General features: G+C 42.0%; 1 protein-coding gene across 1 annotated transcript in view; it reads right to left on the bottom strand.

The window, feature by feature from the left end:
• Positions 1–1188: 1188 nt before the first annotated feature.
• LOC118772561 (nuclear receptor-binding protein 2-like) overlaps positions 1189–18406 on the bottom strand; it is a 68336-nt gene continuing 51118 nt past the window's right edge. Inside the window, exons 10-18 of the mRNA XM_036521003.1 lie at positions 15951–16046; positions 15307–15439; positions 14504–14606; positions 14363–14413; positions 13999–14134; positions 7961–8014; positions 7619–7682; positions 4637–4692; positions 1189–3920 (exon numbers count right to left, since the gene is read on the bottom strand). Coding sequence (XP_036376896.1) covers positions 3822–3920; positions 4637–4692; positions 7619–7682; positions 7961–8014; positions 13999–14134; positions 14363–14413; positions 14504–14606; positions 15307–15439; positions 15951–16046 — 792 coding nt within the window. The 3' untranslated portion in view covers positions 1189–3821. The remainder of the gene's footprint in view (positions 3921–4636; positions 4693–7618; positions 7683–7960; positions 8015–13998; positions 14135–14362; positions 14414–14503; positions 14607–15306; positions 15440–15950; positions 16047–18406) is intronic.

The raw sequence follows: 18406 nt of genomic DNA, 5'->3' as shown, positions 1-18406 counted from the left end.
GGAGAATATAGAAGTGTCGCGAGACCCAATGATCTCGCGTGTTCCCTCAGCGCGTTTTTTTCTGCGAGAGTGCGTGAGTTCTGGACTTGTCACAGTGGACACTATGGAAAGAGGATTAAAAGTCAAAACAGGACAGGAAAGCAAAACAAAGTGTAAAATGAAAAAATCTTTCTTTCTTCTTCTTATTGTTATTATTATTTAGTTTATTTTATTTTGTAATGCCGTTCTCCTTTGACAAGCATTTGTTCTTGATTAGCATTTCTTTTGTATATTTGACCTTCCTGTTCCTGGATTTGTGTGTGTATATATATGTATATGATCAACCAAAACATAACGTAATGGCGTTATTATTGCTACTTTTGTTCCTTTGGCATTTAACCCAAATGAATTTGCCCTACAAGACCAGCTAGTCCCTTGAATCAGCTGGCCTTAGAGGTCTAATTAATGACAGACGTGGATCCTTTTACTTTTATACTATAAGAATCACATCAGGAATTTGTGGGAGAGAGAGCAGTACTTCTACACACATTGAGATGTTATTTCAGGTTCCCATTTGGTGCCACCACATTTTGAGGCACAGTAAATGATCTCATAATGAACATATCACAGAAAACATCTCATTGTTATGACAAAGATAAATCATTTTTACTTTCTTTTGCGATGGAAATGGGCTTCCATACATTAACTTGTTTTCTCTTCTTCATCCAAGCCCAAAATGATTTCTAGCTTTTGAGGAAATAGACATTAGAAAATGACAACCACTTTAACAAGATAATGAATGAAACATGTTAAGCCTGTGGCTGAATTTAAAAAGGAGAGCACTTCGGTGATGTAAATCTGAAATGTGCTAACAGAACATGAAGCCAAAAAATGTAAATGTTACTGGAGGAAAATCAACAGCCAAATATAAAAGGCAATATGAAACGAGAAAACCAAGGTGTGGATTACTGGGTTATGCTAAAGCAAACAAAATCTATCACTGTCATGCCGAATTGTCAGTTGACCGGATGAGGATGGGAGAGGAGAAACCTTCCAGTTTGTCTTTTTGTGACCCCATATAACCCCATACAAGAGCTTTAGTGTTGTATGCAACAAAAACGTCATGTTTCAACCGAGCAGGCATGTGTCCTAAACATTTAAGACTCAAATAAAGGCTCGAAAACAGTAGCACACACATCTGTACCAGCTTTTAATTATTATGATTAATAGAATTTTTATACAGTATCTTACACAAGAACAGACAAAACAAGGCAGAACCTGTTCATCACAAGAAATTCACATTCATTGAACAGACTCTGATAAAGGGGAGGAACGGTGGCAAGCAAACAAGTAGACAGAAATACATTTCTGTGTTTCAGCTTCTGTACATTCACTCTCAATGATCAATTATTATCTGTGACAGATGGCTGTCTGTAACTGACTATAAGGCATTCTGTGAAAGCATACAGCTGAGACCAGCTGCAGCTTTCTGAACAAAAGCGAATCTCTCAGAGGATCTGGCCTCTTGATGCACCAGGGGTTGACTGTATGCAGTGAGTAAACTGTGCCCCTCCTCTTGGTTGTGCGTCACACCCAGAGTTCCAGTGAAAGATGCAGCACTTTAAACAGCAATACTTCTTGAGATGCTTATCTTACAGCATGCAGATGCATTGGCAGGAGCTTGGGAATTCAGTCAGAAACAAGCAGAAATGAAAATGTAAGAGGCTGATTAGCGCTGGCAGTTGCGGGTATCCAGAAAAAGTGCAGATTTAACGGGATTATAGCTTCATAGACAGGAAAGTCACAAACAGTAAGGTTACTAAATTAACACTGATTTACGTAGTGAAAAGACTATAGAATATTGACAAGGAATATCCCATCTCCAAAAGTCCGTGGCTAATTCTCTCAAATGACGCATTCGCCCTACCCAAAATCAACACTCAACTCACAATTACCTTTTGCGATATTATATAGGGACAGTGGTTCCACAGTTTGGTGAAGCTTCTTAAAGTAATCACACCTAAGGCAGCAATTGATGTGAATGTCTAAGCGTGTTGTAAGTATGTGTCTAGTTCCAAACTTCTGTCTTCCTCGACTTTGCCTTCTTGACACCGCTGCCCACTGTCTCTACTCTGTAGCCAGGTCTAACTCTTTATGCAATAATTAGCAAATAAACAATCTTAACAGCTCTCAACCGATCCTTGTAATGTGTGTTCTTTTACATTCTGGGTTACTGCCAGCATTACTAATAACATTCTGCCTTTTAACAGCAAAGTTTAAATGTATACAAGAACTGATCAGTCTTTTTGGGATTGAATCACAATCTTTGGACAAATTCACATGCGATACTTGTAACACAGCAGCTACTGCAATTTCAGAGCATTAAGTAGCTACCTAAGCTTAGTTACCTAATTAAAGTAGCTCCTGTCATACAAAAAGGACCCAACAAGAATTTGTCTGTGTGCTTACATTCTCAATATTATATTGGACGGAATGATTTCATACAAACTTTCAACCAATTTGGTAATTGTATAAACGTGAAATTCAGCAGTAACCACACTCAAAGAGAGGGGTTGATGTTTACAGACAGAGCACAATCACATTCTGTAAAGAATAGCTGTCAGTGGCAGAGAACAGAATTTTTTTGTGTTGAATGTTTCTGATTGAGTTGAATATAGGCCCTTCCCCATTTGGTCTGTGGTAGGGTGAGGTCTGATAGGTGGGAAGCTGAATATTAGCAGTGAATGCGAGGACTTCAGTAACATTGTATCCTCATGGAGGCACTTTTTCCCCTGCAGCAAGAGAATGGTGTCCTTGCAACAGTGAGTATTTTGTGTGCAACACAAAATTAAATTAACACTGATGAAATTGCCCATCTGAGCATTCAGCTGCAAAGTATCGTGCTGTAGATCAGTTATGGAAAAATTTTAATGTGCTTTTGTGCTTTTGTTGCCATGGCAGGCACTTTTCGAAGTTCTAGGCTCTATACAATTTTAATGGGGCAAAGCTACAATGGAAAAGACAAGTGTTGCAAATTGCTGTGATCACAAACACTCATACTTTCATGAGCACATGAATGCAGTAAGAACATCCTTCATTTCAAAGCACACAGTCTAGGAACTGATTCTGGATCATGTGACTATAGAACAGGGAACCATGATCTGAACAAGGCTTTAACAGTGTATGCTGAAGAATTTGTCAACTTTGTCAAGTTAAACTCTGGCAATGGATTTTAAAAGTTTTGCGTACAGCTTAGTTTTTTTTAAATAACCCATAAAATAATTAAGAGCCTGGGGAGCAGGTATATTTTTGAACTGAGAGGAAAACATGGATGTCCTGTTTGTCCAACTACCCATTTCACTTGCTTTGCATTGCAGTAATCTTTCCCTTTGAAACACACCTCTCAAGCAGGGAGTGGTTTTGGCTCTCCTGATGGTAATGAGGGAGGGGGTAATTTGTAAAAGGCATAGATCTCAAGGCAACCCAAAGCACATCCACACCAGAACTGGAGGGTTTACCAAGGTGGAAAACTTCACTTCTACAGCACTGCGGGATAGCTGGAGATGGGTGTGGTCCAAGTCTTCCTACTTGAAGTGCCTCATATTGTACAGTTCTTGAGGCTCCTCTTTCCATTGCCTTTGTCTCCTTCCTGGTCCATTCCGCACTTCGTGGCCGCCACGCGAGACTGAACTTCACCATTCAGCAGCTCAACCCTGGCCGTGTGAACTTTCGCACACCCCTTCTCTTCCTCTCTCACTCTCTCCCCATCTCCACCCACTACCTCTATCTTCTATTCTAGGCCCCTATAACTGGCCTTGCGTCTGCTGAGGCCCTCCCCTCCATCAGTGCATCGGAAACATCGCCCCAGAGGAGCCAGGTGCACCGCCCCTGTGTTTGCTCAGCTCGTCCTCCAGAAACCTCGCCAGCTTCTCACAGTCCTCCTGTGGGAAAATAAGGGCATCATTACCAGTCCTGCAGCCCTTCCCCAACCAATCTGTAGATTACAGACTGTAAAAAATGCACTGTTGAGACAGATAGGGCTCTCTAAATATATTCACACCATTCATAATTGTCAGCACCACATATAAAAGTTGGTGACCTAGAGCAATAAGCAATCCCTTAGTAGCCCTTACAGCATTCACATACTGTTATGGGTACACCAAGCAAGCAGTCAAATTTCAGCCATTGACCTTTAGAAGTTAAATGATGTATATGATGTAAAATTCACAGGCATCACAGCATCTCAAAGCCAAATGAGATGAATTTACACAATAGACAGTCCTGTGTAAAATGCTCGAACATAAATTGCTTCAGGCCTACTAATCCATGAAGTGTAGTAATGCAGTGGCAGAGGAAATCAACCACTAGCAAAACGAGTATCCACCAGAGCATCACACATAAGCCATTCCGTATTAGAGGTGGAAAGACAGTGGCTTACATACCCAATTAAACTGGGCCGTGATTAGGTGGTAAGATTGACAGAGCTGTCGTGGTTAGCCAGGGAGCTCTTTAACACACACACACTGCAGTAAGTACCAGATGTCAAGGTAAGGACCAAGATTTATCATCCCTGATAAATGGCAGCAGGGTCTCTTTCTGTTGCTTACAGTCTAACAGTTGTTCAACAATTGTAAAGACGATACCCAGTCCCACTTACCTCGCTGATGAAAGCATAGTGAACCAGCTCACTAGCCAAGTCCTTGGAGCTGTCAGCTGAAACACATACACGTGTTATAATACAAAAGGGATGTGTTTACAGTTGTAGCCCCTGTGCACACACAGTATAGCATATGCAGTGTCCAGAGAGAGCACTCAGACCTGGACTTTTACCGCATTTTGTTGTTACAACCTTTTTTTTTCTTCTACTACATCTACACAACCTGCTCTATACTTTCAATGTGCTAAAAATGGAGGCTGAAAAATGAATTGATTAAAAACAAAACACCTAAAAACGTCATATAAATATCTGGGTATGCAAAAAGGCATGTAGGAGCCTCTCAGACAACATGGTCTGATGAGACAAAATTGAGTTGTTTGGCCTTAGTGCAAAATGCTATGTCTGGCACTGTTTAACACCATCCCCCACTGTGAAGTATGGTGGTGACAGCATTATGTTGTTGTGGGGTTGCTTTTCACCAGCAGGGACTGGTAGACTTGTCAGAATCATAGAAAAATTGGATGGAGAAAAATACAGGGAGACCCTTCAGCAAAACTTAGAACAAAATGTTGGGGTGTATATTTGAGCTAGATTTTTATGTTTTTCATTCACTTTTCTTTTTCAATAAAATGATTTTCCTCCATTAGTGTTGAGTATGTTTTGTCTATTGCACGGGAAAAAATCCATACAGATGCATTAAACTATCAGGTTGTAACACAAAATGTTGTAAAACTCCAAGGGGTGTGAATACTTTCTCCGGCCACTGTATCTCTACTTGTTTCATGTCAATACTGATTGAGATTCAGATTACAAAATCAGTACTGGCAACCAGGGTCCCTGGATTTCACAGTTTAATTCTCAGTTTCCTCAAAAAATCTGTATAGGAAACTGTGATAACATTTAGGTGTCCATTCACAGTCAAAATGCACTGCTTGAACCATTTTTGCAATGCCTGAAACAATCCACATCTGTGTCACTGCTGACATTTTCCCCAGAGGAATCAGAAACACTTGTTATACCAGCCAGTGAAATTAATAAATGGAGCTGTTTTCTTTTTTAAATTTGTTGCTCCAAAATACCAAGATTCGGGACATTAGAAATATACATGTAGGGTTGTATTCAGCAAATTATCTCTCTATCCCTGCTTCCCTTGCACTGCATGTATGTCTTACCGGCTGCACACATTTCTAAAACTACACCAATGCATGGAAGAATACATAAATGAATAACAGGGAAGAAGAGTTAGTGGATGAAGCAGAGAACAATATTTTATTTCTGTGTTGTAATAATTCCATTTTCCCTTTAGCATCACGAGTATGTAGATCTAAATCTAGCCAGATGTTTACTTCTGAAGGAGAACACGCCTACTTTAACAGCTATATACTAGTGGGCGTTTCTGCTCAAACACAGTCAGTCATTCTCCTGTACATTTAAAATTGCAGGCTATACTGACATACAAAAAAAGATTTGAGGAGAGCATGGCAATACTAATTCTGTTTATTTCCTTCAAGGCCACTCAAGGCTATTAAGGTCTTTCATTCAAGGCCATTCTGCTCAACCAGCTAAAAATACATGCTATTGAAAGCACAGTTGTAAATGTCAACAAATTCCATTTACAGTATCACCTGCTCAGTTCAAGCACAAGTTACAGATATTAAGAGCTTTTAAATGTTACTTACAGTTGTTTTGTTTGAAATAATTTTCCAGAAGAGCTCTCAAATTTGCCTAAATCCCTAATTAAGATGATATTCTGACTGTTTGCCACTGCTTTTTACTCTGTGGTGTGTTCATTTTTTCCTCGCACATAATGAGGAGATTTGTTACTGCAGTGCAATCCATCACATTGAGCTTGTTCAACAACAGTATGTCCTGACTCATCCATAAAAAGAATGAGCAGGAGGCAATTAATTAGAAACACTGAGAGCAATGAAGCCACAGGGTGATTTTTGAAAAATAATTTCTTATACACCACCTGTCCACTATTGCTGTGATTGATGGAAACTGGAAAATTAAGATGTCAATGGAATAATTTCCAACAGAAGGAAAAGAAATGTATATCCAGAGCTTGTATTTTATGGTTTCAACCAATCAATTGACAAAATACCAAAGAAGGCCTACTGCTTCTAGGGGATATACTTTTTAAAGATGAAATATGAATTAGAGCTGCACGTGGGACATCATTTATAGACAAAAGTTACATCCATCTGTAGCTGCTACTTCTTAGGGATCCCTTTTTGAGTAGCATGAATTCCTGTAAGATTGTAATCTATAACATTATTTTCTCTGCAGCTAGTTTGTGATGAGCACAAATGACAGCTGAGATCTTATTTATAATGCCATGTTTAGTGTTACGATAAGCTACATCGTTATAGTTACGTGCTGGTTCCTCTGTCTGGTTATTACTGATGTGCAATGCACAGTAAAATATCCAAATTGTGCATTTATAAATGACAAAACTCTATGGACTTTCTGATTGTTCTTAACTTTGTATAACAACAAGCCCAAGTCATATTGCCCAATTTGTATACCGCTTGTCTGTCATATAGCATACATTTGTTTCTGCTTTGTTTCAAAAAAGAAAAATTGTCACTTTGAACCATTAAAATAATTTAAAACATAGAAATTACCTTATGGTTACTAATAACCAAATTTAGCAATCATTAATAAGCACCACACAATTAAAAGTCACAAGCAAAAACAAAAAATGCAAGCCCTACTTGGGTTGCTTAGGAGGGTCACACAATCAGCTGCAAATTATCATGTGACCGAGAGAGGGCACTGTTACCACGGCTATTAATGAAGTGAGGAGTTTTTCAAGATCTGAACATACATTGACCATCTATTTAGAAATCTTTTGATCAGCACTGAGAAGCATCTCAACTGGCTAACAACAGTTTGAATTGCCTGCTCTGCGTCACGTGAGCCTGCGTGCATTGGAGGGTTACAGCAACAAATGGCCGGTGGTCAAGGGAGAACACTCACTGGGCAGTAAGTCACAGCTGAGCTGTCGGTGGAGCTTGTCGTCCATCTTCAGGAACAGAGAAAGCTGTGGAAACCAGGCAGAAACAGATAGATCGCTGTTTAAATCATGGTGCAGGCAGCTGGACAGGGTCAGTCATGTGTATTCCTAAATCCAGTAGCACGAATGAAACAAACATAGATGCAAATGCTAAGTTGGACTGATTTACTGATTAATTAAATATCAAAAGCTGCTGAGTCATCTTCAGAGTGTTTGGATCATTTGGAGGATACCAACACCTGAACAGTGAAAATAAACTGCTAACTCTCCTTTTCACAGTAAAGAGTCTGATAGGAAAAACGCACATGAGTTCTGGTCCCTTCCTCATTGGACTCCAGATTACAGTGCATCTGGACAACCTGCAACACATAGCACAACACAAACACATGTTGCAGTCAAAACGAGGCTTAAAGACATAATGAAACATCTCGAGTGGGAGAGGGCCTCAGTCTGGGAAGGTTATATGTACAGGAGACTGGAGATACATTTTTCATACCCTGGAAAATGGAGAAATCCATTAATACGATGATGTACCCATGAAAGACATACACGCAAATGAAGTTATTGCCACAAACACATATTTAGTGGGATGTGATCCATTTTAATTTAGGTAACAACAGGAGTGGACAAATCATTAGTTGAGAAATAAAATTAAATGCACAAATATATTGCCTATACACTTCTTACAGCATAACCTTAAAGAAATTACATCTGAAATGGGAGGACAAGAAAGCAAAAAGGGAGTTAAGCTATACTGTACTCACCTGTGCTGATTCTAAAGGTTTTCTTCAGTATTCACAGTGTTACAAAGGAAATGGAGCAGGATATATCAAGGTGAACAAAGCAAGCGACTGCAGTTAACCAACAAGCAGTAGCAAGTGAAGAATAGTGGTGATTATTTAGTGCTCATTATATTGGTAGACTGATTAGTTTGGTAGAATTAGTATGCACAGTGTATAATGTGACTGTGTAGTTTTTAGGCCGCTCACGGAGTTGTGACCTGTGGCCTACTTTCCAAGAGATGCTGCTATGTTGAACTAATCATGCACACAAGGCACACTGAAAGTGTGTACGTGGCACAAGGCCGTCCCAACGGTGAGGCCTATGATTTCGAGCACTCATATAGCTGTAGAAATCACTCATGTAGCTGTAGTTCAGTATTAGGTTAGTCATGACATGTTTAACCATTTGGGATGATCAGCACAACCAAGGTACCTCAGTTCCTAGAAGCTTCTTTTATAATAAAGGTTTTGTTCTTAGGTGATATAGGGGTTCTCTACCCGGCTGAACTTTCTCCCACTCTGCCTCCCTTGTCAGTGTCTGTGACAAAGAGGAGTTGGGTCAGAGTGTACTCCTTATCAATCTAGAGATACCTTCAGAAGCAATGTTTTTCCAATTAGGCGCCAGACTCTAGGCGATGCAAGGACAGTTATAATTAACCACTCTGGACAGCTCAGGGATGGTATAAGATGTTCTTTGTTCTTTGTTTAGTACAGAAGCAACGCAACAACAACGTGGCACGACCAGAGTCGTGTACATATATCTAGGTGTGGGTGCGAGAATTACCTAGCCGCACTAGAGACAGACTGAGCGTGAGGACGAGTGTGCAAGGCTTAAGACTCTAAGTGAGACTTAGTGCGTGTAGTACCTGAAGCCGACCTTCATGTATGAAGTCTTGCTGTATTGAAGACCATCAATAAAACCTGTTTCTACCTCATCTTCGACCACGCTCCAGACTGAAGTTCTTTGTGTAACAGTTTATTAGTTAGCTTGCGAGAACATCAATTCACCAAGAGCCAACAACTTGGTGCCGTGACCCGGATCCACGAGGAAAAGGAGAGATCCTGCCAGAAAGTGAAGAGAAGACACTTGCGCGCTTTCAACATCTGTTGATCTTCTCTAACAATTGGTGAGCCCCTTTCCTTACCTTGCTGGGTTCCAGAAAGAACCGAGGCATTTACAGAGTACATGTAACACTATAAGTAAAGGCTAACAGTTAGACAAAGAACTGTGAAGATACGTGCCTACAATGAGGGAGCTGTAATCATTGTATGTTTGATGTGTACACGAGGGTGAAAGAAAATTTGCAAACTGCAAAGTGTGTGGTGCACCTTGACTGCAGAGAAAAAGAGTCTGTAGTGACCGGTTAAATGCATAGCTCCTTTGGGAGAGCGCTATAGCGGATATCCTACGAGTAAGGGTACACTGGTGGAAAATTGGCATTTGTATGTGTACGCTTGAATTCGTGGATGCACGTGCCTTGTCACGGAAGATCGCGATATTCCTACAGTTTGAAAAAGATCTGTAGAAGCCCGTCAGGGAACGGAAGAGCTGTCTAGACGTTGATGTGTTTTATTTGTTTTATGTGTTTTTGTACTGTCGACAGTGAGCGAGTGAGTGTGTGTGTATATATCTTGTGGTTTACGGTGTTTGGATAAAGAGCTCTATTCAAACAACCGACGGAGTGAAACTCTCCGGGAGGAGGAGAGTAGTGTGTAAAAGACATCTGAGTTTTCCTAGTGAGAGAACTAGCACTGGTGTGACAACAGCCTGAGATTAATGATAATGGCGGGTGCTCAGGGAAACTCTGAACCTGGTGCTGACAAAACGGAGCAGATTCCTACTACTGAGAAGGGTGGGAGAGCTGCGCCCGATGTTGATTTTGAGACAATGGTGGCAATGAGTACGGCGTATTTGCGGTCCACTTTTAAATTGGAACAAGTTGAAAAAGAGATTGAGCAAAAGTATGGGATTGAGCTTGAATCTGGTGGTGTGTGGCCAATTGATGATGTTAAGAAAGCTTGGGGAAAGTCGCAACGTGTGCCTGAAAAAGAAAGAGTGCCATTAACTTTGGTGGTGTTGGGTCAATTGCGGAAAAGATACGAAAAGCAAGTAATTTCGGAGTCTGAGAGGCAATTGAGTCACGAGAAAGAAAATGTCAGGGCGTTGGCTGAGGAGATAAGAGAAAAGAATGTGAAATGCAAGAGGCTAGAAGAGGAGCTGTCGGAGCTCAGAGGCAGACTGAGAGAAAATGGGAAGGAGCAGGAGCCCTACTGCAGGGGCGGAGCTACAGTTGAAAGGGGAGCTCACGCCTGCCCCACTGCTCCTCCCTACAGTGTCTACCCGTATGCGGAAATGGAGGAAGCAGTTCAGTTTGAAAGACGATATGCATTCAGAGCAATGGCAATGGGCGCCTCTAGTGATGATGACGAGGAAAGCACGGTTGTTGCAGATGATTCTGAGCCCAACAGTGAAAGGCGCTTAAGGCCCCTAGTGGTGAAAAGGCACGGGGATCAGATGATCTACGCTCACAAAGCATGCAAGCCAGAAGAAATTGATAAGTGGTCCAAAGGCCTGCAGCATCCACGCAAGGCAGGGATGGAGACTTGGACAACAATTGAGCGTTTGCGTCACATCTATCGCCTGCATCCCAGTGATGGCCTTCAGTTACTGTGTACAGTGCTTAACACTGCTGAAATCGCTAGAGTGACTCATGAAGTTGAAACAGCATCGAGAGTGCCTGAGGGACGACGACAGAATCTTTGGGAACATCGTTCAAGATCATCTATGAACTGATATATTGACATTCTGTGTGATAACATCTATGATGAATATGTGGTTTGTTGTGGTGTTTGTGTTGTTTTTGAAAGTTCAAGCACATTATGACAGTCATCATGATACGCACAGGGATAACACATTTCTAGCCATGGCACACAGCTATGCTAGGGCAAAGGGACAAGATTCATGTTGGGTGTGTGGGTTATTGCCAACATCTTCTAACACATATCCATACGTATCAGTTCCATTCACATTAGCCGACTATGCTACAGCATATAATGACACACAAAGCCCCTTCTTTGAGGGAAACGTGACCTTCTATACACGACCAATTCCATCAAGCCCCCCAGAGCGAGTGAAATTGAGTTATGCGCCTGAGGGTATGTTATGTTGGGAAAACAATGGTACGGGTATGTTTTTGGGACGAAGTTCATGTAACTATAGTCTTTCTACTTTAAGACCATGGGAAGCGATGCATTGGCATGGACATTTTGCTGTAATATCCTTGTTCGTTTTAATGCCAAATTTAGGAGCTGAAGACAAAGCCGCTCCAAATGGGACAATGTATGTTTGTGGGAAGCATGCTTATTCATATTTGCCTGCTGAATGGTCAGGATCGTGCTATACGGCATATGTAGTACCAGCTATGCGTATGGTTAACATCAAGCATAGAGGTAAGAGGGACGTGTTCCACAGCACAGAAACTGTTGCTACCCCAACTCAACGTTTCTTTGCTTCATTAGTTCCAACTTATGGTATTACTGTCGCATTAGATGAGATTAGGCAGATGGCTTTTGCCTTAGACAAAATTGCTAATGATACAGCAGGAGCATTGACACTGATAAATCAGGAGCTACATTCAGTGCGTCAAATGACGTTGCAAAACCGCATAGCCTTAGACATTATTCTGGCAGATAAAGGCGGAACATGTGCAGTTTTGAAACAAGAATGTTGCACGTATGTACCAGATGCGTTTGTTAATGTCACCACATATGTACAAGACATTTACGAGCAAGTGGCCCACTTAAAAGCATCTCAGAAGTGGAGCTGGGAGACATGGTTAGGATCTTGGGCGGGAGAATTGTTACCCCAGATCATTCAGATTGTGACACCTTTTATTGTTTTGATTTTGGGCATATGTTTGTTTTTTAAGGGTGTAACCTGCTTGGTCAGCAGAGCTATGACACCTGCACGTGTGGCCCAGATGACAACGACGTTGAACTTGACTGAGACTTCGTTTTTCTATTAGCTTTCCTTTCCTTTTATTAATGCTAGAAACGCAAGATGCCTATGCTCTTGAGAGTATAAGATTCGCTTCGCTTATATATATAATCACTTTATCTATCACATATAATCACTTTCCTTTTTTGTGATCATTGATGAGTTTGGGAATGATCAGACGGGGGACTGAAGAATAGTGGTGATTATTTAGTGCTCATTATATTGGTAGACTGATTAGTTTGGTAGAATTAGTATGCACAGTGTATAATGTGACTGTGTAGTTTTTAGGCCGCTCACGGAGTTGTGACCTGTGGCCTACTTTCCAAGAGATGCTGCTATGTTGAACTAATCATGCACACAAGGCACACTGAAAGTGTGTACGTGGCACAAGGCCGTCCCAACGGTGAGGCCTATGATTTCGAGCACTCATATAGCTGTAGAAATCACTCATGTAGCTGTAGTTCAGTATTAGGTTAGTCATGACATGTTTAACCATTTGGGATGATCAGCACAACCAAGGTACCTCAGTTCCTAGAAGCTTCTTTTATAATAAAGGTTTTGTTCTTAGGTGATATAGGGGTTCTCTACCCGGCTGAACTTTCTCCCACTCTGCCTCCCTTGTCAGTGTCTGTGACAAAGAGGAGTTGGGTCAGAGTGTACTCCTTATCAATCTAGAGATACCTTCAGAAGCAATGTTTTTCCAATTAGGCGCCAGACTCTAGGCGATGCAAGGACAGTTATAATTAACCACTCTGGACAGCTCAGGGATGGTATAAGATGTTCTTTGTTCTTTGTTTAGTACAGAAGCAACGCAACAACAACGTGGCACGACCAGAGTCGTGTACATATATCTAGGTGTGGGTGCGAGAATTACCTAGCCGCACTAGAGACAGACTGAGCGTGAGGACGAGTGTGCAAGGCTTAAGACTCTAAGTGAGACTTAGTGCGTGTAGTACCTGAAGCCGACCTTCATGTATGAAGTCTTGCTGTATTGAAGACCATCAATAAAACCTGTTTCTACCTCATCTTCGACCACGCTCCAGACTGAAGTTCTTTGTGTAACAGTTTATTAGTTAGCTTGCGAGAACATCAATTCACCAAGAGCCAACACAAGTAAGCAGCTAAGTTCTCATTTTAAGATACATCCATGTGTCCAGATGCAACCTACCACATGTTCCTTTTCTGTGTTAACTACATTAAAAGTACAATATTCCCTTGGGGTTTGGAGCATTATATTTTGGTAGTTCAAAACAAAATAGGCAATAACTATGTGTAACATAGTTAAAAATGTATGGGTGTAGGGGTTGGTGTAGTTATCTCAGCTCTGGGAATAGACAGTGAAATCCAAACCATAAATAACCAAGAATTTCACTGTAAATAGAATTTCATGAATTCGACTCAAGCCTGGAACTTTGAGTACGAGTGAGGCAGTACTCACCCTGTGAGCTATAAATACCATGCAAGAAATGAATATCGTGAAAATGATTTTTTTCCTCTCTCAATCACCAGTTTCCCTGCAGGTGTTCCCTCACTCTCCTTCCACTGCACTCAGCCATATCCTCACCCTCCTGGTCTCCATCTCCTGGGGCTCTGGGGTGGGGGTCTTCACCGTCTCCATAGGCTCCTGGGACAGGGAGAGGGCCCGTGGAACAGGGTGGGGACGTGCAGAGGCAAAGTTCATCAGAGGGTAGATCCCATTCCTGAGGAGGGAGGAGAGAATTGTCAGAGAACAGCACAGAACTCACAGCACACACAGTTGCACTGCTCTTCTTCTTGTACAGGGCCTTCATGGGTGAGTGACCTTTGGTCAGCTTTCTAACTTCCAATCCCATCTGCCTTAGCCTGATCTCTCACCTCATTACCCAAATGAATTACCACTGCATGAGCAGTCAAACAGGCTAATGTCATGTTGCACGGGGCATGCTTACTTGACATCCTCCAGGAACTTGTCCAGCTCAAGGGGGGAGACGTGGGAATACCTGAAGGTCACAGAGAGGGAAGGATGAGGGGCTGCTGCACTGGAATAGGTTTCCTGCTAAATACAGAACTCCACGTGACCCTGCTCTCACTTGAGCTGCACTCCCGGGCGTCCACTGTGCTCGATCTCTGCCATGATGCCGTTGGGATCGAAGGACTTTGTCTTCTCCTCAACGCAGTTCTCGGGCAGAAGGTCTGTGGATAGACAGAGAAACGGGAGTTGACAGCGGACTAAGAACAGGACTCCTTTACAAGTTAATTAAAATAAATTCAAACAATAAAATAATTCCATTAATGAGAGCACTGCTCTGATGTGACCACAGGCCTGGTTACTAAGGAGGCATGAAAAATGTTACTGGGCAATTTATATTAGGCATGGTTGAGGGTCACTGCTGAAAGCACCAACCCGCAAATACAGGTGGAAGATGAGGAACTAATTCAGTTGAAGCAAGAGCACGAGGTTCATTTAATCTGTATTCAGGTAGCTACCACTACAAACAGTGGACTGTGCATTAATACAAAAGGAATAATCTGGCCGATTGTCAGAAACCATTAGTGACTTTGTGTCTCCTGGGGTTATGCTCAGCGCATACTGCTTATTGGGCTACATCAGTGTTCAGCAGTTTTCATTGAAAATTGTAGCCGAGGCCTGAGGTGCTGACACGCGGCAATTCCACGAAACCCATGTGGTTAGTACGGCTTAGTTTTCCCAGTCTTGTGGTAGTCCAGCTGTAACGTGTGTCAGGTTAACTTGCAGTTCACACCCTTGCAGTTTTCAACTGTCACGAGTGCAATGGCTCTGAGGCAGTCATTCTACGGGAGGGAGAGGTGACACAGATGTATAGCGTGCGCGGACATGGGAATGCGGATAGTCCCATAGCCACTGGGCACTCACACTGATTGTTGATGAAACAGTGGGCAGCCAGGAGCTTGAGTGAGTGGACCTCAAACAGAACACGGTGGAAGAGCAGATCGTGGGCCGTCGGCCTCATCTTGGCTTCATGTCTCACGCACGACTGGGTGAACTCCTGCATCGGAAAAAAAGCTAGATCACATATCTAACTTCACACCAAAACCTCTGGTACCTCCACCTTAATTCATACCAGATAGTCACACAGTTATCTGCTTCTTTTTATCTTGTCCACCTCAGTGATTACGTTAATGACGTGATTCATTTTCAATCGATGAATCATTTAAATTCCTAAATTCACTTTGACATGTCATTTTTGATGCAGAGATGTGTTGTCATTTCTTGAATCCTTTCAAAAAGGTTTGACTGAATTATTTCATGCACATTTTAATTTTCTGTGTCACTATACATATACATATCTTCTTTTGTTTTTCAATTTATCTGAAACCTTCACGAGCAGCTGCCAGCTGGTGATCTTCTAGATCTGGCCCGACATCAAAGTGACTGATTAATAAATTATCAACGCAGCAGTACACATCCGTGAAGAGTGACACCTATGAACACATATGAACTCCCCTTCAAGTGTTTTACTACAGTCTTTCCAGTGGGTGGAAAACAGTGTCACGTACCCTCATGAGTGGGTCCTCTAGTGACTGTCCAGCGCTGGTTATAGCTTCCTTTGACACAACAGAGTCTCCATTGGCCTGGATTTCCAACACAGCCATCTAGATCAAACAATAACATCTTGCTGAAACAGACTGGCACCTATTTCATTTACCAATTCAGCCACTGAATTTTTTTAGATTTAAATAATTTATTAGTAAAAAAGTACATATTTCACTGTAGGACTGTACTGTGTGTTACAACTGGAACGTCTTTTATTGTTTCTGCTATTATTTTATAACACCAAATAATATTTAGTTTGTCTAGTCTTTTATCAGTATTATCTTTTCTGTTTTAGTCAAGTCCACTGAACTGTTAAATTTTAATTTTCTACATCTTTGAATGCAGTTTCATATTACAAAAATAACCTCTGTCTATGTTGCTCTTCAGACTGTCATGTCAGTAAGGTTGCTTGTAGGTTTATGCAGCGGTGTGTGTGTGCGCGCGCGCGTGTGTGTGTGCATGTGTGTATGTGTATGTGTGTGTGTGTATGTGTATGTGTGTATGTGTGTGTGTGTGTGTGTGTGTGTGTGTGTGTGTGTGTGTGTGTGTGTATGTGTATGTGTGTGTGCGTATGTATGTGTATGTGTGTGTGCGCGCGCATGTGTGTGTGTGTGTGTGTGCGTGTGTGTATGTGTGCGTGTGTGTATGTGTATGTGTGTGTGTGTGTATGTGTGTGTGTGTGTGCGTGTGTGTATGTGTGTGTGTGTGTGTGTGTGTGTGTATGTGTATGTGTATGTGTATGTGTGTGTGTGCGTGTGTGTATGTGTATGTGTATGTGTGTATGTGCGTGTGTGTATGTGTATGTGTGTGTGTGTGTGTGCGCGCTCGCGTGTGTGTGTGTGTGTGTGCGTGTGTGTATGTGTATATGTGTGTGTGTGTGTGCATGTATGTGTGTGTCCTGGTCTCCCCTCCTGCTGAGGCACACAGACAGACAGCTGGGTCCCCAGACTGCAGTCTGCTTTGGTTAAACGTGTCCCCTTCAGGCCAGCGATTACGACTGCCATCCAACCAGTCAGTGCTCACGATCCTTCTCAGAGACACGGAAGCTGGGCTGTCTGAACCATGCACTCATGGGCGACATTTGGGGGGGGGGCATTTGCCCCCCTAAAATGTTCGTGAACTCACTTTAATTATGGAATGTTGACATTTGTTTAAACTATATACTATTTAAAGAGACTGATCTCCACGACACTAGGAGGCAGCCAAGTAGTGATAACAATCAACAGATTGGCTGCACTTGTAATGTTTCTCTCTAGAAATTAATCATATGGTAATGGCGTGTTGGTTGATGGCTAGAAATGGCTAAATGACCCAACACACTTGATGACTACTTCTTTAAAAAGCCAAAAACTGACGCTGCCGATGAAAAACGGCAGTTTGAACAGACAAGTGTCACGGAGGCACCCATTACCTGCCTTACAAGCGTTTCTGCTCCAGTCTCAACCCCAGCTAATCAGCGTTTTGAAGAGGTTAGCCATATTTCAACTTATTCGCTGCAGCCATCAGAACGAGATCCAATTCATGGCATTAAAAATTGTGTGAACTTTATTGAGCGGGCCATATCAACCATTAATTTCATTTCCAGTAAAGGATGGTCGAAAGTTTAGGAAAGAATGGTATGAAATTTACGAGCGGCTCAAATACAGCCCCGTGGCTGATCGGGCTTTTTGTTTTGCCTGTCGTACATTTGGAAGCCAGGAGAGCAAGACAGACACGTTTCAAACAACTGGATGCGGCAACTGGAAAAAAGGTACCGAAAAATTCAAAGAACACCAGAAAAGTGGCGCGCACATTTCTGCAGTGTTAAAGCTGAAAGGATATGAACAGTCACGTAAAACTGGAAGCGTTGCCTCTCAGATCAGCTGTGAACATGCAAAGAGAGTTGATGAAAACAGACAGTATCTGAAGAAAATTTGCCTCTTATGTTGCCGAGCTAGCATTGCCCTTTGTGGTCACAATTAAACAGATGAGGCAGAAAATCGTGGAAATTATTCAGAGTTGAGGGAGTTAAGAGCTACTGATAACCCCATAATTGACCGGCTATTCAAGAAGCGAGAGAGATCATTTAGCTATGTTCACAGCAAACACCAGAATGAACTGATGTCAAGTTAAAAACCACATTACCCAGCAGGTGTGTGAAGCAGGAGTTTTTGCCCTCATTGCAGATGAAACACAAGACATTAGCAGGCATGAGCAGGTCGCAGTGGTGTTAAGATATGTTGACAAAGATCTTGTTGTGCATGAAGCATTTGTTGGATTTTATCGGACTGGCTGAAGAGATGGAGAATTGTTGGCTTTGCTCTTAAAGAATGTTCTGGTGAGTCTTGAGCTTGACATCCATAACCTGAGAGCTCAGTGCTACGATGGTGCGGCTAACATGCGGGGAGCTTACAGTGGTGTTGCTTCACAAATTTTGTGC

This window comes from Megalops cyprinoides, chromosome 2 (genome assembly GCF_013368585.1).
Source record: "Megalops cyprinoides isolate fMegCyp1 chromosome 2, fMegCyp1.pri, whole genome shotgun sequence".
Lineage (NCBI taxonomy): Eukaryota > Metazoa > Chordata > Actinopteri > Elopiformes > Megalopidae > Megalops > Megalops cyprinoides.
The sequence above is the reverse complement of the archived record's forward strand: the minus strand, read 5'-3'. Positions and strand labels throughout refer to the sequence as shown.